Source organism: Phyllobates terribilis, unplaced genomic scaffold (assembly GCF_046119375.1).
Source record: "Phyllobates terribilis strain yellow unplaced genomic scaffold, ASM4611937v1 Scaffold_510__1_contigs__length_1275624, whole genome shotgun sequence".
Taxonomy (NCBI): domain Eukaryota; kingdom Metazoa; phylum Chordata; class Amphibia; order Anura; family Dendrobatidae; genus Phyllobates; species Phyllobates terribilis.
In genome coordinates, this window is record NW_027363270.1 from 181,119 (window position 1) to 203,192 (window position 22,074).

At 54.1% G+C, this 22,074-nt stretch overlaps 1 protein-coding gene across 1 annotated transcript; it reads left to right on the top strand.

Annotated features, from left to right (window-relative positions):
* Positions 1 to 3,010: 3,010 nt before the first annotated feature.
* On the top strand, positions 3,011 to 21,473 carry LOC141231505 (histone H2B 1.1-like). The gene is made up of 2 exons (XM_073667703.1): positions 3,011 to 3,156; positions 21,083 to 21,473. Exons 1-2 carry the CDS (start codon positions 3,011 to 3,013, stop codon positions 21,471 to 21,473), a joined length of 537 nt encoding a protein of 178 aa, XP_073523804.1.
* Positions 21,474 to 22,074: the final 601 nt, after the last annotated feature.

A 22,074-nucleotide genomic window follows, 5' to 3' on the forward strand; every position in this document is an offset into this window, starting at 1 on the left:
CCCAACGGGAGGGGTATAGCCTCAGAGGGGACAGGCGCAGAGGATGGGGGTTGTGGTGGTGCGGTGCAGCCGGCAATGAAGACAGACTCGGGTTGTGCAGTTAAGGGAGTTTACTTACTGCTGATGTTTCGGTCACTCCAGCTGCTAGTGACCACCCGAGCCGTGCTACGTCCACCAGGTCCTGGATCCAGCCAACCCCCAAACAAGTCCGGAGCGTGGCCCTGAGCTCTCCCTCTGTCCTTTCTTCAGCCGTCCCCACCAGGGATTCACCTAGGTCCAGCTCCCTCGGGCCTTCTTTTGGGACACCCTTGGCCCTGGGTTCCCTGACCCTTCACGTGGTGTGCCTTCGGGGTGAATGTGGTGGGTGACCGTGACAGACACTGCCCACGGTCTCCGGTCTCTGGCTGGGGAATGTCTTTGCCCCCACCAGCTTGGGTTCCGGTACCCTCTTGCTGACTCCTCACCCGGTGCTCTAATTTGGGTTCTTGGGTCCCTTCAGTCTTCCCCCTCTGGGTCTTTCTCTTTCTTTCTCCTCTCTCTCTCTCCAGGGCTGCTGTTTCCTTCTCTCTCTCCAACTGACTTGTTCTCAGCGTCTGACCCTGATCTAAGTTGGTGCCCTCCTTATATATCCCTCTATGTGTGAGCTCAGGTGACCAGCACCCAATGAGCTCCTATCACTACCCAGACTGCTCCCCCTATCTGCCCCTACACTACATGGGATGTACCACCCCCCTCCCACTCCAGCCAGGAACAGGCTCGGTTGTACCTGCACATTTCTAAGTGGGAGTACCGTCGGCCTGCTCCTCTGGAATGGGATGTATGTAGTGCATGCAGTCTATCTGAGCTCAGTTCCACACTCCTTCCTTACCCGGGAGTGGAATATCACACCTCTGGGTTGAGGTGCAATACCCCTGTAGCAGCCGAATCCTCAGGGTGCTACACATAAACGCTTGAAAAACGCTACGTGGGCACACAGCCATACTCAGCAATTCCCGTTATAATAAGGTTACGGTGAAGCCGTCATCAGAGAATGATCTTTGTGTTTTTTTTGTTTCATGTTTTTTTCCATATAACAATCTGTATTAAAAATAAAAAGTAATATTACTATTATTATTATTAATGTTTAGCGCACTATTAATTCCATGGTGCTGTACATGAGAAGGGGTTACATACAGGATGCAAATATTAAACACGGTGCACAAACTAACAATGACAGACTGGCACAGAAAGGAGAGGGCCCTGCCCTTGCGGGCTTACAGTATACAGCAGACTTGGGCAAAGTGCGGCCCGCGGGCCACATTCGGCCCTCTGGCTGTTCCAGTCCCGCCCGTGGACCAAGACTGCCAAGGGGCTGATAACAGTGGCCCACGGGCCGCACTATGCCCTTCCCAGCTCACACACATGCCGTCACTGCCCGCCCGCACGCCGTCACCGCTGTCTCAATCCGCGGTCTCAATCCGCTGTGAATGCATTGGTGGAGGAGGGGCCGCTACCTCGCTCTTCCATCAATCAGCATTAGAAACAGCTGACGCGATGGCGTCAGCCTGTGCACTGCGGAGAGTCAGTGCTTCTCAGACAGGAGCGCCAGGGGAACAGGGAGTGAGGTAAGTATATGCTGGACATAGGGGGGGCTTTAATGATGGACACAGGGGGGGCACTCTCATGCTGGACGAAGGGGGGGCTTTAATGCTGGACACAGGGGTGGTACTCTCAGGCTGAACACAGGGGGGCTCTCATGCTGGACACAGGGAGGCTCTCATGCTGGACACAGGGGGGGGCTCTCATGCTGGACACAGAGGGGCTCTCTCATGCTGGACACAGAGGGGCTCTCATGCTGGACACAGGAGGGGCTGTCATGCTGGACACAGGGGGGGCTGTCAGGCTGGACACTGGGGAGGGCTGTCAGGCTGGACACTGGGGAGGGCTGTCATGCTGGAGACACTGGGGGGCTCTCATGCTGGACAATAAGGAGGGCTGTCATGCTGGACACAGGGGTGCTCTCATACTGGAAACTGGGGGGCTTTAATGCTGGGCACTGGGAGGCTTTAATGCTGGACACTAAGGAGGGCTGTCATGCTGGACACTGGGGAGGGCTGTCATACTGGAAACTAGGGAGGGCTGTCATGCTGGACACTGGGGAGGGCTGTCATGCTGGACACTGGGGAGGCTCTTGGGCTCTCATACTGGACATGAGGGGGCTGTGTGAGGCTCATGCTGGACATGAGGGGGCTGTGTGGGGCTCATGCTGGACACGGGAGGGATGTGTGGGGCTCATGCTGGCCACGGGGGGGCTGTGTGGGGCTCATGCTGGACATGGGGGGGCTGTGTGGGGCTCATGCTGGACACAGTGGGGCTGTGTGGGGATCATGCAGGACACGGGTTGGCTGTGTGGGGCTCATGCTGAACACGGGCGGGGCTGTGTGGGGCTCATGCTGAACATGGGGGGGCTGTGTGGGGCTCATGCTGGCCTTGTGGGGCTGTGTGGGACTCATAATGGACATGGGGGGCTGTGTAGGGCTCATGCTGTATATAGAGAGGCTGTGTGGGGGCTCAAGCTGTATATAGGGGGATGTCAGCACACTTAATTCTGCTCAATATTAAGTTACACAATTCATATTTATGTAATCATTAATAATAATAATTAGAATTAATATGTTAATATTAATATTGAGCAGAATTAATTTCAGCCTATTGGTTCGGCCCTCCCCAACAGTCACAGTCTCTCATGTGGCCCCTCGGGAAAATTAATTGCCCACCCCTGGTATACAGGATAATGGGGAAGGAGACAGTCGGGTAGGGGGTTGCGGTAGCTCCGGTGGTGGTGAGGTGGCAGCCGGGCCGCCTTCAGGTCATTATTGCACTTACTGCTGTATGGGGTTCAGTGAACAGCAGTAAAGAGGAGGGGCCCCCCTCTTGTGTTTCTACTCACGGGGCCCTGGGGTATCGCGTGCTGGCGTGTCGCCGTATATCTCGGCGCAGGGAGTTTCTGCCTTGGAGCTCTCACGGCTGAATGGCCGTGCAGCTCCGAAGAGAGTCCCTCCGCCTCTTCTGTGAAGCGCTGGAGTCGGCGCGTACACGATGGCGTCATCACATACCTGCCGGCATCAAGCACCAGGATGCCAGTCTGGAAGCGGAGCTGCAGGGATCGTATGAGAGGTAAGTATGAAAACTTGTTTTTAAATAGAATTAACTAAATGATCTTGGACTGGGCAGAGCATATGATGAACTGGGACTGGGGACTGGGCAGAGCATATGATAAACTGGGACTGGGGAGTGGGCAGAACATATGACGAACTGGGACTGGGGAGTGGGCAGAGCATATGATGAACTGGGACTGAGGAGTGGGCAGAGCATATGATGAACTGGGACTGGGGAGTGGGCAGAGCATATGATAAACTGGGACTGGGGAGTGGGCAGAACATATGACGAACTGGGACTGGGGAGTGGGCAGAGCATATGATGAACTGGGACTGGGGAGTGGGCAGAGCATATGATGAACTGGGACTGGGGAGTAGGCAGAGCATATGATGAACTGGGACTGGGGAGTGGGCAGAGCATATGATGAACTGGGACTGGGGGGTGGGCAGAGCATATGATGAACTGGGACTGGGGAGTGGGCAGAGCATATGATGAACTGGGACTGGGGGGTGGGCAGAACATATGATGAACTGGGACTGGGGAGTGGGCAGAGCATATGATGAACTGGGACTGGGGAGTAGGCAGAGCATATGATGAACTGGGACTGGGGAGTGGGCAGAGCATATGATGAACTGGGACTGGGGAGTGGGCAGAGCATATGATGAACTGGGACTGGGGAGTGGGCAGAGCATATGATGAACTGGGACTGGGGAGTGGGCAGAGCATATGATGAACTGGGACTGGGGAGTGGGCAGAGCATATGATGAACTGGGACTGGGGAGTGGGCAGAGCATATGATGAACTAGGACTGGGGAGTGGGCAGAGCATATGATGAACTGGGACTGGGGGGTGGGCAGAGCATATGATGAACTGGGACTGGGGGGTGGGCAGAGCATATGATGAACTGGGACTGGGGAGTGGGCAGAGCATATGATGAACTGGGACTGGGGAGTGGGCAGAGCATATAATGAACTGGGACTGGGGAGTGGGCAGAGCATATGATGAACTGGGACTGGGGAGTGGGCAGAGCATATGATGAACTGGGACTGGGGAGTCGGGAGAGCATATGATGAACTGGGACTGGGGAGTGGGCAGAGCATATGATGGACTGGGACTGGGGAGTGGGCAGAGCATATAATGAACTGGGACTGGGGAGTGGGCAGACCAGATGATGAACTGGGAATGGGGAGTGGGCAGAGCAGATGATGAACTGGGACTGGGGACTGGGCAGAGCAGATGATGAACTGTGACTGGGGGATGGGCAGAGCATATGATGAACTGGGACTGGGGAGTGGGCAGAGCATATAATGAACTGGGACTGGGGAGTGGGCAGAGCATATGATGAACTGGGACTGGGGAGTGGGCAGAGCATATGATGAACTGGGACTGGGGGGTGGGCAGAGCATATGATGAACTGGGACTGGGGAGTGGGCAGAGCATATGATGAACTGGGACTGGGGAGTGGGCAGAGCATATGATGAACTGGGACTGGGGAGTGGGCAGAGCATATGATGAACTGGGACTGGGGAGTGGGCAGAGCATATGATGAACTGGGACTGGGGAGTCGGGAGAGCATATGATGAACTGGGACTGGGGAGTAGGCAGAGCATATGATGGACTGGGACTGGGGAGTGGGCAGAGCATATAATGAACTGGGACTGGGGAGTGGGCAGACCAGATGATGAACTGGGAATGGGGAGTGGGCAGAGCAGATGATGAACTGGGACTGGGGAGTGGGCAGAGCAGATGATGAACTGGGACTGGGGACTGGGCAGAGCAGATGATGAACTGTGACTGGGGGATGGGCAGAGCATATGATGAACTGGGACTGGGGAGTGGGCAGAGCATATAATGAACTAGGACTGTGGAGTGGGCAGAGCATATGACGAACTGAGACTGGGGGGTGGGCAGAGCATATGATAAACTGGGACTGGGGAGTGGGCAGAGCATATGATGAACATGGACTGGGGAGTGGGCAGAGCATATGATAAACTGGGACTGGGGAGTCGGCAGAGCATATGATGAACTGGGACTGGGGAGTGGGCAGAGCATATGATAAACTGGGACTGGGGAGTGGGCAGAGCATATGATGAACTGTGACTGGGGAGTGGGCAGAGTATATGATGGACTGGGGGGTGGGCAAAGCATATGATGAACTGGGACTGGGGAGTGGGCAGAGCATATGATGAACTGGGACTGGACAGAGCATATGATAATCTGGGACTGGGGGGTGGGCAGAGCATATGATAAACTGTGACTGGGGAGTGGGCAGAGCATATGATAAACTGGGACTGGGGAGTGGGCAGAGCATATGATAAACTGGGACTGGGGAGTGGGCAGAGCATATGATGAACTGGGACTAGGGGGTGGGCAGCGCATATGACGAACTGGGACTGGGGAGTAGGCAGAGCACATGATGAAGTGTGAGTGGGGGGTGGGGAGAGTACTTGAAAATGATGATTTAGGAGTGGGGGGAGCACATGAAGAATAGGGGTGGGGAGAGCAACTGATGAATTGGCTGTGGGGAGAGCAAATTAATTGGGAGTGGGGATAGTGAGAGCAAATAATGAATTGGGATGGGTTAAAGTAAATGATGATGCAGTGGGAGTGGGAGAGAGTGAGGACATGACAAAATGAATTATAATAGGACCTGGCCAGAAGAGTCTACCTTGTCCTGGTGGCGGCTTAAAAAATCTTTTGGCCAAAACAAAAGTTGCTGGTTATGTGATACTAGATGGTGGCCCGATTCTAACGCATCGGGTATTCTAGAATATGTATGGGGCCGACCGGGCGCAATCAGCAGAGCGGTGTTTAAATTTGGCGCCAATATCGCTGATTGGTCGCGGTCGGCGGCCGCGAGCAATCAGCAGAGCGTTGATTAAATTTGGCGCCAATCTCTGATTGGTCGCGGTCGGCCGGAGTCCGCGACCAATCAGCCGAGCGTTGTTTAAATATTTTGCGCCAAAATCGCTGATTGGTCGCGGCCGGCGGCCTCGACCAATCAGCAGAGCGGTGTTTAAATTTGGCGCTAATCAGAAGAGCGGTGTTTAAATTTGGCGCCAACCTCTGATTGGTCGCGGTCGGCCGGAGGCCGCGACCAATCAGCCGAGCGTTGTTTAAATATTTTGCGCCAAAATCGCTGATTGGTCGAGCCGGCGGCCGCGACCAATCAGCAGAGCGTTGTTTAAATTCTGCGCCAATATCGCCGACCGCGACCAATCAGCAGATTGTTGTTTAAATTTGGTGCCAATCAGCAGAGCGTTGTTTAAATTTGGCGCCAATCAGCAGAGTGGCGTTTAAATTTGCCGCCCATATCGCTGATTGGTCGCGTCCGGGGGATGCGACCAATCAGCGTCGTATTAGCGAGGACCGGGGAGCGGCGCTGCCTGAGCGGGTACAATCGCTGTGAGCAGCTGGGAGATGAGCGGCTGCTCGCAGCAGAAGCATCCCGACCGGCGGCGCCGCTCCCCGGTCCTCCGTTCACACTTGCCGTCGGGAGATCAGCGGTCCTAGCCGCTGATCTCCCGACGTTAGCCGCATGGAGGTCAGTGGCGCCGCCGGTCGGGGTAGTTTTTCTGCTAGCGCCGCTCATCTCCCGGCTGCATCGCCGCTGACCTCGGTCCGGCAGATGAGCCGCTAACGGCCGCCATCTTTTTTCTGAAATCCTGCGTCACTGATTGGCCGCGGCCAGACCAATGAGCGACGCGGGATTTCCTGGACAGACAGACAGACAGACGGGATAAGACAATTATATATATAGACTAGATGGTGGCCCGATTCGAACGCATCGGGTATTCTAGAATAGGTATGCGGCCGACGGGGCGCAATTAGCAGAGCGGCGTTTAAATTTGGCGCCCAAATCGCTGATTGGTCGCGTTAGGCAACCGCGACCAATCAGCAAAGCGGTGTTTAAATTGGCGGCAATATCGGTGATTGGTCGCGGGCGGCGGCCGCGACCAATCTGCGAACCATGTTAGTGAGGACTGGAGAGCGTGTTTAAATTTGGCACCAAAATCGCAGATTAGTCGCGACCAACCAGCAGAGCGGTGTTTAAATTTGGCGCCAATACTGCTGATTGGTCGCCGGCCGCGATCAATCAGCAGAGCGGTGTTTAAATTTGGCGCCAAAATCGCTGATTGGTCGAGGCCGCCGGCCGCGACCAGCAGAGCGATACAGAGCGGGGTTTAAATTTGGCACCAAAATCGCTGATTGGTCGCCGGCCGCGATCAATCAGCAGAGCGGTGTTTAAATTTGGCGCCAAAATCGCTGATTGGTCGAGGCCGCCGGCCGCGACCAATCAGTGATTTTGGCGCAAAATTTAAACAACGCTCTGCTGATTGGTCGCGGCCGTCAGACGCGACTAATAGGCGACTTTGGGGCCAAATTTAAACCCCGCTCTGCATCGATCTGCTGATTGGTCGCGGCCGCCATCCTCGACCAATCAGCGAGAGTGGCGCCAAATTTAAACAACGCTCTGCTGATTGGTCGAGGCTGGCGACCACGACCAATCAGCAGAGCGGTGTTTAAATTTAGCGCCAAAATCGCTGATTGGTCGCGGGCGGCGGCCGCGACCAATCAGCGAACCGTGTTAGTGAGGAATGGACAGCGTGTTTAAATTTGGCACCAAAATCGCTGATTAGTCGCGATCGCGACCAATCAGCAAATAGGTGTTTAAATTTGGCGACAATACTGCTGATTGGTCGAGGCCGGCGACCGCGACCAATCAGCAGAGCGATGCAGAGCGGGGTTTAAATTTGGCGCCAAAATCGCTGATTGGTCGCCGGCCGCGACCAATCAGCAGAGCGTTGTTTAAATTTTGCGCCAATACTGCTGATTGATCTCGGCCAGCGACCGCGATCAAACAGCAGAGCGTTGTTTAAATTTGGCGCCAATCTCGCTGATTGGACGCGTCTGGCGTCCGCGACCAATTAACACAGCAGTGTTTAAATGTGGCGGCAAGATCGGTGATTGGTCGCGGCCGCTATTTAAATGTGGCGCCCAAATCGGTGATTGGTCGCGGGCAGCGGCCGCGACCAATCAGCAGAGCGGTGTTTAACTTTAGCGCCAAGATCACTGATTGGTCGCGTGCGGAAAGCGCGACCAATCAGCGAATTGTATTGGTGAGGAGCGGGGAGCGGAATCGTATTAGTGAGGACCGGGGAGCGCCGCTGCCTGTGCGGCTACTTCCGCTGCGAGAACCCGGGACATGAGCGACTGCTCGCAGCAGAAATATCCCGACCCGCAGCGCCGCTCCCCGGTCTTCCCTTCACACCCTAGCCGCTGATCTCCCCACAGTATCCGCATGGTGTTACAAAGGTACGGACATTTGTGTTAAAAATCGCACCGCCAGCGACCAATCAGCGATTTTTAACACAAATGTCCGGATTTTTGTAACACCATGCGGATACTGTGGGGACATCAGCGGCTAGGGTGTGAAGGGAGGACCGGGGAGCGGCGCTGCGGGTCGGGATACTTCTGCTGCGAGCGCCCGCTCATGTCCCGGGTTCTCGCAGCGGAAGTATCCGCACAGGCAGCGCCGCTGACATCCATGCCGCAAGGGTGTGAAGGGAGGACCGGGGAGCGGCGCTGACATCCAATTGGTCACGGCCGCTATTTAAATGTGCCGCACAAATCGGTGATTGGTCGCGGTCTTGGCCCGCGACCAATCACTGATCTGGCGGCTAAAGTTAACCACTACTGTGCTGATTGGTCGCGGCCGATATTTAAATTTGGCACCCAAATCGGTGATTGGTCGCGGGCAGCGTCCGCGACCAATCAGCACAGCGGTATTTAACTTTTGCGCTAAGATCAGTGATTGGTCGGGTCCGAAGACCGCGACCAATCATCGAATTGTCTTGGTGAGGACCGGGGAGCGGCGCTGCCTGTGCGGCTACTTCCGCTGCGAGAACCCGGGACATGAGCGGGCGATCGCAGCCGAAGTATCCCGACCCGCAGCGCCGCTCCCCGGTCCTCCCTTCCGCATGGATGTCAGCAACGCCGGCGGTCCTTCCGCTGCTACCGGCCGGGACATGAGCGCCTTGCGCCGCTCATCTCCCGGCTGCATCTCCGTCCCGCAGATGGGTCCGGCGGTCGGGGTCCTTCTGCTGGTACCGGCCGGGAGATGAGCGCCTCGCGGCGCTCATCTCCCGGCTGCAACGCCGCTGAGCTCCGTCCCGCAGATGAGCCGCTAAAGGCCGCCATCTTTTTTCTGAAATCCCGCGGCGCTGATTGGCCGCTGCCGGACCAATGAGCGACGCGGGATTTCCTGGACAGACAGACAGACAGACAGACGGGATAAGACAATTATATAGTAGACTAGATGGTGGCCCGATTCTAATGCATCGGGTATTCTAGAATATGCATGCGGCCGACCGGGAGCGACTAAGCAGCGAAGCAGTGTTTAAATGGGTTGTGCACTACTTTAAATTAACTTCACAATGTATCCCCTCGGTGCCCCTAATGAATTTTGTCATTACGTCATGTTGTCAATCCTGCTTGTGACTCGCCCCCTGGGCCGTGGGGTACCCGGAACCGGGCCTTCTTGTGTATGGTGCTGATGGGGGTAGTAGTGGCAACCCGATCCCGTGGCTCAGGGTGGTCAGACCAAATGGCAGCAGTCTATTTATAGGGTTTTGAATGTCCGACTACACCACCCGTGGATTGCGGTCAGGGATGTCCGCCGCTGCAAGGCAGACCGCTGAGGCTGGTGTTGGTGCGCAGCAGAGGGATAGGACAACTCCCCACGGGAAGAGTATAGCCTCAGGGCAGTGTAATAGGATGCTGGGGGTGATGGTGCAGGCGCAGCATAAATAACACAGAGTCCAATGATGCAGTCCAGGGTTTTACTCACAGTTGTTATCCATGTCATTTCTGTCAGCAATGACTGCCGAAGCCGTGCTGCGTCCACCAGGTTAGGGGCTCGGTCAACCCCCAGGCAATTCAGGAGTATGGCACAGGACCCCCTTCTGTCCTTTCTCTGGCCTCTCGTGCCCCACCAGTGACCAAACTTCTGTCCAGCTGTCGCGGATCTTTGCGGGCAAACGTTGGCCCCCGTTTCCCGCTATCCTATATGGTGCCTTCCTAGCAGGTTTGGCGGGGGGTCGCACCAATAGATGATCATGACCTCCGGTTCTTGGCTGAGGGATAATTTACCTCCACCAACTTGGGAATCCGGTACCCTTCCACAGCCTGACCCTTCACCCGATATAACGCGGGTTTGCAACGGTTGCTGTCCGTTCTGCTCTCTCTTAGGGTCCCTTCTGCCTTCTTGTTTCTGGAGCCTTTCCTCTTTCCTTCGTTCTCCTTCTTCTCTTCTCCTCTCTGGACCCGGCTTTCTCTCTAGGCCTGCCTCATGGAGCTGAGCTCAGAGCGAGCCTGTCAGCTCCCTCTCCCTCTTTTCTCCTTCTGAACTGAACTGCTCTGCCTCCTAAGATGGCCCCCACCTTTTATCTGCTTCTCTGTGTCTGAGCTCAGGTGACCTGCACCCAATGAGCTCCTTCCTATGCTCCAGAAACCGTCCCCTCCTGCTCCTACATCACTGGGTTCTCTCCCCCCTCCCCACTCCAGCCAGGGACATGGTCAGTTGTGCCTGCATATATATAAATGGGAGCACCGTCGAGCTGTCCCCCGGAAATGGGGTGAGTGTGTGTATGCAGCTAACTGAGCCCTGGTCCATACTCCATCCTTACCTGGGAGTGGAATATCACACCTCTGGTTGAGGTGCAATACCACTGTATCAGCAGAGCCATGTTTAAATTTGGGGCCAATCTCACTGATTGGTCGCAGCTGGCGTCCGCGACCAATCAGCAGAGCGTTGTTTAAATTTGGCGCCAATCTCGCTGATTGGTCGCATCTGGCGTCCGCGACCAATCAGCACAGCAGTGTTTAAATGTGGCGTCAACATCGGTGATTGGTCGCGGGCAGCGGCCGCGACCAATCAGCACAGCGGTGTTTAAATTTTGCGCCAAGATCACTGATTGGTCTCCAAGCATCTTCTGGAGCACTGACATATCTTGAGTCAACAAAACGTGATGATTCATCGTGATTGACTGTTTTCTGTTGTGTATCGAAGTTAGCTTTGTCATGCCCCTTGTAGATGTACTTGAAAAGATATTTAACACTTTTTAATGAAGCACAGATTTCAACGTTGATGTGACAGTTGTAGCGTTTTAATAAGTACGGGTTGTATGGAACTATCCATGAGTTATTTATAATCTTTTTGTTGTGTACAATGTTATCAATCAGTTGTCGCCGGTAGGATGGATAGCCGTCCAAATCTTTAACAGTGTGCTGTTTCAACTGCTTTGGAAACCCTTTTGTACACTTTCCGTTTTCCATGCATGGACTTTTTGGATTTGCTACACCGCATGGGCCATGAACCAAATTACAGATTACAATATTATACAATTCAGGATACTTTTCTTGGTTAGGAATTTCAGCCCACACTATGTTGTCAATTTCGTCCTCCGTGCGAAACTTGGAATCCGCGTCTAAAATAATTAGTATATGAGCATGTGGGAGACTTCATTTCTGAATCTCTATGACGTGTACCATTGCTACGACTGTTCCAAAACGCCCATTTTTGATGTCTTTAAAAAGGCTGCTGAGTTTTAGTCGAAATACGCGTGCAACTAAGTCCGGTTTGTTTTCAACTTGCTGCCAGGGTTGTAGATTTTCGGTAATTTCCGGCCATTTAGGATTGCAGGTCATTGTTAAAAAAAATGTCAGGTCTTCCATACTTTGTTACTATTGCCATTGCATCTTGATAATGCTGTTACATGTTGCGGGGGCTACATTCAAACGACGACGGGAGAATTACTGTTTTTCCAATTGGAATTCCTTTTTGAATGGATTGTTTTTGCAAATGTTCTTGAAGAACGCAGTAGTCTTCAACTTTAAGTTGTTTTTGGTTCATTCGTATGAAATTGAGCCGACTAGCTTCAATTTTAACGTATGCTTCGACTAAGTACTGTCAGTTTCCCACCGTTTAAAATAGGATTGAAGTAATTTCGGACAGACAGAAGAAAACTGTAGTACTGTAGTTGTGTAATTCTTCTTGAAGTTCCTTGCTGGTGTAGGTTTTCATGCCACCCTTGATCACCGCTTGGAAAGAATAGCGGATACAGAAGAGCATCAAGGTTGCTGTGCAAAATGCTAATTCGTTGTGTTTTAGGAACGAAAGGGTTGTTTTTGTCTGGCTTAAGATGGACTAATATATCCCTTTGAAAAGGAGGCTCTCCATCATCGTTTTGAAAAACAACTGCGACCTCACTTACACGTGGTTTGTTGTAACATCGGGGATCTTGTTGACGTTCTTGTTTAATGGCCATGATAATAGAAGGCATTTCTGTCCCATTTTGTATAGCTCTCTGTTCCTCCTCAGCTTCGCCGTATTTTAGCATGGATATGCGGCAGCAAATGGGCTGATTGTTTGTAAATGAACGGCAATTAGGTTCATCAGTTCTGCATTACACTTTTCATTTTCTTTCAAGTTCATCCTTTGTTCTGTAGCCTCATTTGGATCAAAGATGTATAATTGTGCAAATTTTGGTGGTTGTCCTAGTTCTGGGTGAAGTGTTCCAGTGCGGTGGTAGATCTGGCCATGAATTTTAAAACAATATGGTCCGAATCCAGGGGGCGGTGCAATGTTGGCACCAAATGAAGCAAACGCATGAGAACTGTTGATACTTCTGATATTTTCCATAAAATTTCTACTGTGTTCATGCGTTCCTTTCATCAACTGCTCAAACAGATCTGAGTAGTGACGTCTTGGTAGCATAACTTTTCCTTTTTGGCAGCATTGAGTAAACTGATTGTCAGATGTTTTTTCTCGATGAAATTCGGAGAGTCGCATTTAGAACAAACTACATTCATATTCCCACAGTAGTGTTGAATAATTATAGTTTCATTGTCTGTTACGTAATGTGCAAGTTGTTGAATGTTCTGCTGGGTTTGCCTTAGTTGGTAGAGCATTCGTTTTTGATAAATTTGGCGATCGTGTTGTTCTCGGTTTGTCCTGGATTCTGGAGATTCATTCAGCCGACATTGTCTATGGGATTCCGCATCGTGTTCCTGTCTAGCTACAGTGTGTTGCGGTGTTTCCCATTCCCGATGTTGTCTGTGAGATTGTGCATCGTGTTCCTGTCTAGCCACAGTGTGTTGTGGTGTCTCCTGTTTCCGACATTGTCTGTGAGATTCCGCATCCTGGGCTTGTCTGGCGGTAGTGTGTTGTGGTGTCTCTTGTTCCCGACGTTGTCTGTGAGATTCCGCATCCTGGGCTTGTCTGCCGGCAGTGTGTTGTGGTGTCTCCTGTTCCCGACGTTTTCTGTGAGATTCCGCATCCTGGGCTTGTCTGCCGGCAGTGTGTCGTGGTGTCTCCTGTTCCCGAAGTTTTCTGTGAGCTTCCGCATCCTGGGCTTGTCTGCCGGCAGTGTGTCGTGGTGTCTCCTGCTTCCGAAGTTTTCTGTGAGCTTCCGCATCCTGGGCTTGTCTGCCGGCAGTGTGTTGTGGTGTCTCCTGTTCCCGGCGTTTTTGGTGAGATTCCGCATCCAGGGCTTGTCTGGCAGCAGTGTGTTGCGGTGTCTCCTGTTCCCGTCGTTTTTGGTGAGATTCCGCATCCTTGGCTTGTCTGGCGGCAGTTTGTTGCGGTGTCTCTTGTTCCCGTCGTTTTTGGTGAGATTCCGCATCATGGGCTTGTCTGGCGACAGTGTGTTGCGGTGTCTCCTTTTTCCGGCGTTTTTGGTGAGATTCTGCTTCCTGAGCTTGTCTGGCGGCAGTGTGTTGCGGTGTCTCCTGTTCCCGGCATTTTTGGTGAGCTTCCGCATACTGGGCTTGTCTGGCGGCAGTGTGTTGCGGTGTCTTCTGTTCCCGGCGTTTTTGGTGAGCTTCCGCATACAGGGCTTGTCGGGCGGCAGTGTGTTGCGGTGTCTCCTGTTCCCGGCGTTTTTGGTGAGATTCGGCATCCTGGGTTTGTCTGGCGGCAGTGTGTTGTGGTGTCTCCTGTTCCCGGTGTTTTTTGTGAGATTCGGCATCCTGGGCTTGTCTGGCGGCAGTGTGTTGCGGTGTCTCCTGTTCCCGGCGTTTTTGGTGAGATTCGGCATCTTGGGCTTGTCTGGCGGCAGTGTGTTCCGGTGTCTTCTGTTCCCGGCATTTTTGGTTAGCTTCCGCATCCTGGGCTTGTCTGGCAGCAGTGTGTTGTGGTGTCTCCTGTTCCCGGCGTTTTTGGTGAGCTTCCGCATCCTGGGCTTGTCTGGCGGCAGTGTGTTGCGGTGTCTCCCATTTCCGACGTTGTCTGTGAGATTCCGCATCCTCGGCTTGTCTGGCGGCAGTATGTTGTGGTGTCTGTTGCTCTCGACGTTGTCGTTTACTTGCTGCTTCTGCTGCTTTTCGGTCTTCCTCCGTGGCGTATTTTCGCTTACGACCCATTATAAAATAGGAAGCGTAAAGAAGTATCTCTTCAGCGCGCGGTCACTGGCAGAACGTATTCAGTAAACCTGACTGAAGTCCCTCACACAGTGTGACTGAGAAAACATGCTCAGTATGTTATGGGCAGTTGGTGAGTCACATGACCACATGGGCGGACTCAGCCCTGCTATCTCCCGTGGGTGGCATACTTATTTGAAATCCTGCGGTAATTGGCCGGAGAGCGTGTTTAAATTTGGCGCGAAAATCGGTGATTGCTCGCGGGCGGCGTCCGCGACCAATCATGGAAGTGGGTTTTAAATCTCGCGCAAATATCGCTGATTGGTCGCGGCCTGGGGCCGCGTCCAATCAGCGAGCCGTGTTACTAAGGACCGGACAGCATGTTTAAATTTTGCGGTAAAATCGCTGATTTGTCGCGGGCAGCGGCCGCGACCAATCAGCACAGCGGTGTTTAAATTTTGCGCCAAGATCACTAATTGGTCGCGGCCGCTGTTTAAATTTTGCGGTCAAATCGCTGATTGGTCGCGGGCAGCGTCTGCGACCAATCAGCACAGCAGTGTTTAAATGTGGCGCCAAAATCGCTGATTGGTCGCGGGCAGCGGCCGCGACCAATCAGCACAGCGGTGTTTAAATTTTGCGCCAAGATCACTGATTGGTCTCGTCCTCCTGCCGCGACCAATCAGCGAATTGTATTAGTGAGGACCGGGGAGCGGCGCTGCCTGTGCGGCTACTTCCGCTGCTAGAAGCCGGGAGATGAGCGGCTGCTCGCAGCAGAAGTATCCCGACCGGCGGCGCCGCTCCCCGGTCCTCCCTTGACATCCTAGCCGCTGATCTCCCGACAGTAGCCGCATGGTGTTACTAAGGACCGGACATTTGTCTCCAAAATAGCTGATTGCTCGCGGGCAGCGGCCGCGACCAATCAGCCTAGCGGGGTTTAAATTTGGTGCCAAGATCGCTGATTGGTCGCGGCTGTATAGTATTGATGAGGACCGGGGAGCGGAGTCGTATTGGTGAGGACTGGGGAGCGGCGGTGCCTGAACGGCTACTTCCGCTGCGAGAAGCCGGGAGATGAGCGGCTGCTCACAGCAGAAGTATCCCGACTGGCAGCGCCGCGCCCCGGTCCTCCCTTGACACCCTAGCCGCATGGAGGTCAGCAGCGCCGCCGGTCGGGGTCCTTCTGCTGCTAGCGGCCGGGAGATGATCGCCTCGCGCCGGTCATCTCCTGGCTGCATCGCCGCTGACCGTCGTCCTGCAGATGAGCCGCTAATGGCCGCCATCTTTTTCTCAAATCCCGCGTCGCTAATTGTCCGTGGCCGGACCAATGAGGGACACGGGATTTCCTGGACAGACAGACAGACGGGATATATATAGACTAGATGGTGGCCCGATTCTAATGCATTGGGTATTCTAGAATAGGTATGCGGCCGACCGGGCGCAAGCAGCAGAGCGGTGTTTAAATGTGGCGCTAAAATCGGTGATTGGTCGCGCCCAGCGTCGGCAACCAATCAGCGATTTTTAACACAAATGTCCGGACCTTTGTAACACCATGCGGATACTGTGGGGACATCAGCGGCTAGGGTGTGAAGGGAGGACCGGGGAGCGGCGCTGCGGGTCGGGATACTTCTGCTGCGAGCGCCCGCTCATGTCCCGGGTTCTCGCAGCGGAAGTATCCGCACAGGCAGCGCCTCTGACATCCATGCGGCTAGGGTGTGAAGGGAGGACCGGGGAGCGGCGCTGACATCCAATTGGTCGCGGCCGCTATTTAAATGTGCCGCACAAATCAGTGATTGGTCGCGGTCTTTGCCCGCGACCAATCACTGATCTTGCCGCAAAAGTTAAACACTACTGTGCTGACTGGTCGCGGACGCTGCCCGCGACCAATCACCTATTTGGGCGCCAAATTTAAAAGCGGCCGCGACCAATTGGATGTCAGGGCCGCTCCCCGGTCCTCCCTTGACCCTAGCCGCTGATGTCCCCACAGTATCCGCATGGTGTTACAAAGGTCCGGACATTTGTGTTAAAAATCGCTGATTGGTCGCCGACGCTATTTAAATGTGCCACACAAATCAGTGATTTGTCGCGGGCAGCGTCCGCGACCAATCAGCACAGTAGTGTTTAACTTTTGCGGCAAGATCAGAGACTGGTCGGGTCCGAAGAGCACGACCAATCATCGAATCGTCTTGGTGAGGACCGGGGAGCGGCGCTCCCTGTGCGGGTACTTCCGCAGCGAGAACCCGGGACATGAGCGGGCGCTCGCAGTAGAAGTATCCCGACCCGCAGCGCCGCTCCCCAGTCCTCCCTTCCGCATGGAGGTCAGCGACGCTGGCGGTCCTTCCGCTTCTACCGGCCGGGAGATGAGCGCCTCGTGCCGGTCATCTCCCGGCTGCATCTCCGTCCCGCAGATGGGTCTTGCGGTCGAGGTCCTGCTGCTGGTACCGGCCGGGAGATGAGCGCCTCGCACCGGTCATCTCCCGGCTGCACCGCCGCTGAGCTCCGTCCCGCAGATGAGCCGCTAACGGCCATCTTTTTTCAGAAATCCCACGGCGCTGATTGGCCGCTGCCGGACCAATGAGCGACACGGGATTTCCTGGACAGACAGACAGAAAGAAAGACAGACAGACGGGATAAGACGATTATATATATATATATATATATATATATATATATATATATATATATATATATATATATATATATATATATATATATATATATAGACTAGATGATGGCCCGATTCTAATGCATCGGGTATTCTAGAATATGTATGCGGCCGACAGGGCGCAATCAGCAGAGCGGTGTTTAAATTTGGCGCCAAAATCGCTGATTGGTTGATGCCGGCAAAAGTGACCAATCACAAAAGCGGTGTTAAAATTTGGCAGCTATATCGCAGATTGGTCACGGCCGGCGGTCGCGACTAATCAGCAGAGCGGGGTTTAAATTTGGCGCCAATAATGCTGATTGGTTGCGGCCAGCGGTCGCGACCAATCAGCAGAGCGTTATTTAAATTTGGCGCCAGTAATGGTGGTTGGTCACGGCTGGGACCAATCAGCAGAGCGGTGTTTAAATTTGGCGCCAATAATGCTGATTATTTGCGACTGGTAACCGCGACTAATCAGCAGAGCGGGGTTTCAATTTTGCGCCAATAATGCTGATTGGTTGCGGCCAGCGAACGTGACCAATCAGCGGAGCGGGGTTTAAATTTTGCGACAATAATGGTGATTGGTCACGGCCATTCAGCAGAGCGGTGTTTAAATTTTGCGGCAATAATGCTGATTAGTCGCGGCCGGCAATTTGGCGCCAATAATTCTGATTAGTCGCGGCCGGCAACCACGACCAATCAGCAGAGCGGGGTTTAAATTTGGCGCCAAAATCGCTGATTGGTGGCGGCCTGCGGTCGCGACCAATCAGCAGAGCGGGGTTTAAATTTGGCGCCAATACTGCTGATTGGTCATGGCCGTCAACCGCGACCAATCAGCAGAGCGGGGTTTAAATTTGGCGCCAATACTGCTGATTGGTCATGGCCGTCAACCGCGACCAATCAGCAGAGCGGGGTTTAAATTTGGCGCCAATACTGCTGATTGATGTCGGCCAGCAACCGCGACCAATCAGCAGAGCAGGGTTTAAATTTGGCGCCACAAATGCTGATTGGTTGCGGACGGCGACCGCGACCAATAAGCAGAGCGGTGTTTAAATTTTGCGCTAATATTGCTGATTGGTCGCGGACGGCGACCGCGACTAATCAGCAGAGCGGTGTTTAAATTTGGCGCCAATACTGCTGATTGATCTCGGCCGGCAACCGCGACCAATCAGCAGAGCGGGGTTTAAATTTGGCGCCAATACTGCTGATTGGTCACGGTTGCCGGCCGCAACCAATCAGCAGAGCGGTGTTTAAATTTGGCGCCAATAATGCTGATTAGTCACGGCCGGCATCCGCGACCAATTAGCAGAGCGGGGTTTAAATTTGGCGCCAAAATCGCTGATAATTTGCGACTGGTAACCGCGACTAATCAGCAGAGCGGGGTTTAACTTTGGCACCAATAATGCTGATTGGTCACGGCCAACGAACGCGATCCATCAGCAGAGCGGGGTTTATATTTGGCGCCAATATCGCAGATTGGTCACGGCCGGCGGTCGCGACCAATCAGCAGAGCGGTGTTTAAATTTGGCGCCAAAATCGCTGATTGGTCACGGCCGCGACCATTCAGCAGAGCGGTGTTTAAATTTTGGTGGCGGCCGGCGGTCGCAACCAATCAGCAGAGCGGGGTTTAAATTTGGCGCCAATACTGCTGATTGGTCGCGGTTGCCGTCCGTGACCAATCAGCAGAGCGGGGTTTAAATTTGGTGCCAATACTGCTGATTGGTCGTGGACTCCAGCCGCGACCAATCAGCAGAGCATTGTTTAAATTTGGCGCCAACACTGCTGATTGGTCGCGGTTGCCGTCCGTGACCAATCAGCAGAGCGGGGTTTAAATTAGGCGCCAATACTGCTGATTGGTTGCGGACTCCAGCCGCGACCAATTAGCAGAGCGGTGTTTAAATTTTGCGCCAATATTGCTGATTGGTCGCGGACGGCGACTAATCAGCAGAGCGGTGTTTAAATTTGTCGCGAATACTGCTGATTGATCTCGGCCGGCAACTGCGACCAATCAGCAGAGCGGGGTTTAAATTTGGCGCCAATACTGCTGATTGGTCGTGGACTCCAGCCGCGACCAATCAGCAGAGCATTGTTTAAATTTGGCGCCAATCTCGCTGATTGGACGCGTGCGGAGAGCGCGACCAATCAGCGAATCGTATTGGTGAGGACCGGGGAGCGGAATCGTATTAGTGAGGACCAGGGAGCGCAGCTGCCTGTGCGGCTACTTCCGCTGCGAGAAGCCGGGAGATGAGCGACTGCTCGCAGCAGAAGTATACAGACCCGCAGCGCCGCTCCCCGGTCCTCCCTTCACACCCTAGCCGCATGGATGTCAGCGCCGCTCCCCGGTCCTCCCTTCACACCCTAGCCGCAGATGTCCCCACAGTATCCGCATAGTGTTACTAAGGTCCGAACATTTGTGTTAAAAATCGCTGATTGGTCGCCGACGCTGGGCACGACCAATCACCGATTTTGGCGCCACATTTAAATAGTGTCGGCGACCAATCAGCGATTTTTAACACAAATGTCCGGACCTTATTAACACCATGCGGATACTGTGGGGACATCAGCGGCTAGAGTGTCAAGGGAGGACCGGGGAGCGCGCGCTGCAGGTCGGGATACTTCTGCTGCGAGCGCCCGCTCATGTCCCGGGTTCTCGCAGCGGAAGAATCCGCACAGGCAGCGCCGCTGACATCCATGCGGTTAGGGTGTGAAGGGAGGACCGGGGAGCGGCGCTGACATCCAATTCGTCGCGGCCGCTATATAAATGTGCCGCACAAATCGGTGATTGGTCGCGGTCTTGGCCCGCGACCAATCACCGATTTAGGCGCCAAATTTAAATATCGGCCGCGACCAATCACCGATCTTGGCTCCACATTTAAACACCGCTGTACTGATTGGTCGCGGAGGCTATTTAAATGTGGCGCCAAAATCGATGATTTGCTGCCGATGCTGGGCGCGACCAATCAGCACAGCGGCGTTTAAATTTGCCGCCCATCTCGCTCATTGGTCGCGGTGGCCGGCCGCGATTAATCAGCAGAGCGGCGTTTAAATTTGCCGGACATCTCGCTGATTGGTGGCGGCCGGCCACCGCGACCAACCAGCGTCGTATTAGTGTGGGCCCGGGAGCGGCGCTGCTTGTGCGGCTCCGTATTAGCGAGGACCGGGGAGCGGCGATGCCTGTGCGGCTCCTTCTGCTGCGAGAAGCCGGGAGATGAGCGGCTACTCGCAGCAGAAGCATCCCGACCGGCGGCGCCGCTCCCCGGTCCTCCGTTCACACTTGCTGTCGGGAGATCAGCGGGCCAAGCCGCTGATCTTCCGACGTTAGCCGCATGGAAGTCAGCGGCGCCAGTCGGGGTAGTTGTGCTGCTTGCGCCGCTCATCTTCCCGCTGCATCGCCGTAAACCTCCGTCCGGCAGATGAGCCGCTAACAGCCGCCATCTTTCTTTCAGAAATCCCACGGCGCTGATTGGCCGCTGCCAGACCAATGAGCGACGCGGGATTTCCTGGACAGACGGGATAAGACAATTATATATATAGATAGATGGTGTTCGATAGGAACTGTTAATGTGTGATTGGTGAGGAGGTGGTGCAGAAGTGGAGTTTTTCCTAGAGTGGGCGGTGTGACTGTGACAGGTTTGAGGGATGAAGGCGGAGCTGGGGTGGAGGCGGAGTGTCAAGGGGGCCTGAAAATTTTGCCACTATTGGGCCCTGAAATTCCTGTTGGCAGCCCTGCATTGCAGGCAGGGCCGGCGTCAGCACTCGGTGCACCCGGGCAAGTGCCGGGGCCCTGGACCATTAGAGGGGCCCACTCACTGTCGGGGCCCGGGGTAGCTTACCCGACATCTGTACAGGACCACCGGTGCAGATTGATTGCCGGCATTTCACCAGACACGGCCGCACGCAGTTCACTGCCAAGTCTGCACCAGCGGCAAAGAAGGGCTCCAAGAAAGCTGTGACCAAGACTCAGAAGAAGGATGGCAAGAAGAGGAGGAAGACCAGGAAGGAGAGCTATGCCATCTATGTGTACAAGGTGCTGAAGCGGGTCCACCCTGACACTGGCATCTCCTCCAAGGCCAAGGGCATCATGAACTCCTTTGTCAATGACATCTTTGAGCGCATTGCAGGGGAAGCCTCCCGCCTGGCTCACTACAACAAGCGCTCCACCATCACCTCCCGGGAGATCCAGACCGCTGTGCGCCTGCTGCTGCCCGGAGAGCTGGCCAAGCACGCCGTGTCCGAGGGCACCAAGGCCGTCACCAAGTACACCAGCGCCAAGTGATCTGCTCCAAGCTCTACACCCACAACCCAAAGGCTCTTCTAAGAGCCACCCACCCCGTCTATATCAGAGCTGTGGCTGCTTCTGTATTCCACTGTTCTCCCCAGGAAATATGTGGCTGCACTGACAGATAACGTGTTAACAGATTGGTTATTATTTATTATTATAGCGCCATTTATTCCATGGCGCTTTACTTGTGAAAAAGGGGTATAATACAAGAACAATTACAATAATCTTGAACACAATGTGACAGCGACTGGTACAGGAGGAGCGAGGACCCTGCCCGCGAGGGCTCACAATCTACGAGGGATGGGTGAGGATATAGTAGGTGAGGGTAGAGCTGGTCGTGCAGCGGTATGATGGAGCGGTGGTTACTGCAGGTTGTAGGCTTGTCGGAAGAGGTGGGTCTTCAGGTTCCTTTTGAAGGTTTCCACGGTAGGCGAGAGTCTGATACGTTGGGGTAGAGAGTTCCAGAGTAGGGCGGAAGTGACGCGCCCCTGGGCCTGTGTCGCGCTGCGTTGCGCACGCGGGAGCTTACCCGGAGCCGGATCTGTTTAGGGTTGTAGTCTCGTGGCGGTGACCCGGTCCGTGCCCAGGGAGTCAA

What these genes read in the sequence shown, in the direction of transcription:
- LOC141231505 (XM_073667703.1), top strand. Translation starts at nt 3,011, where the DNA reads ATGGCCGTGCAGCTCCGAAGAGAGTCCCTCCGCCTCTTCTGTGAAGCG. An exon ending in CTGCAGGGATCGTATGAGAG is followed by an intron (nt 3,157 to 21,082) that starts GTAAGTATGAAA and finishes GCATTTCACCAG; the next exon opens with ACACGGCCGCACGCAGTTCA.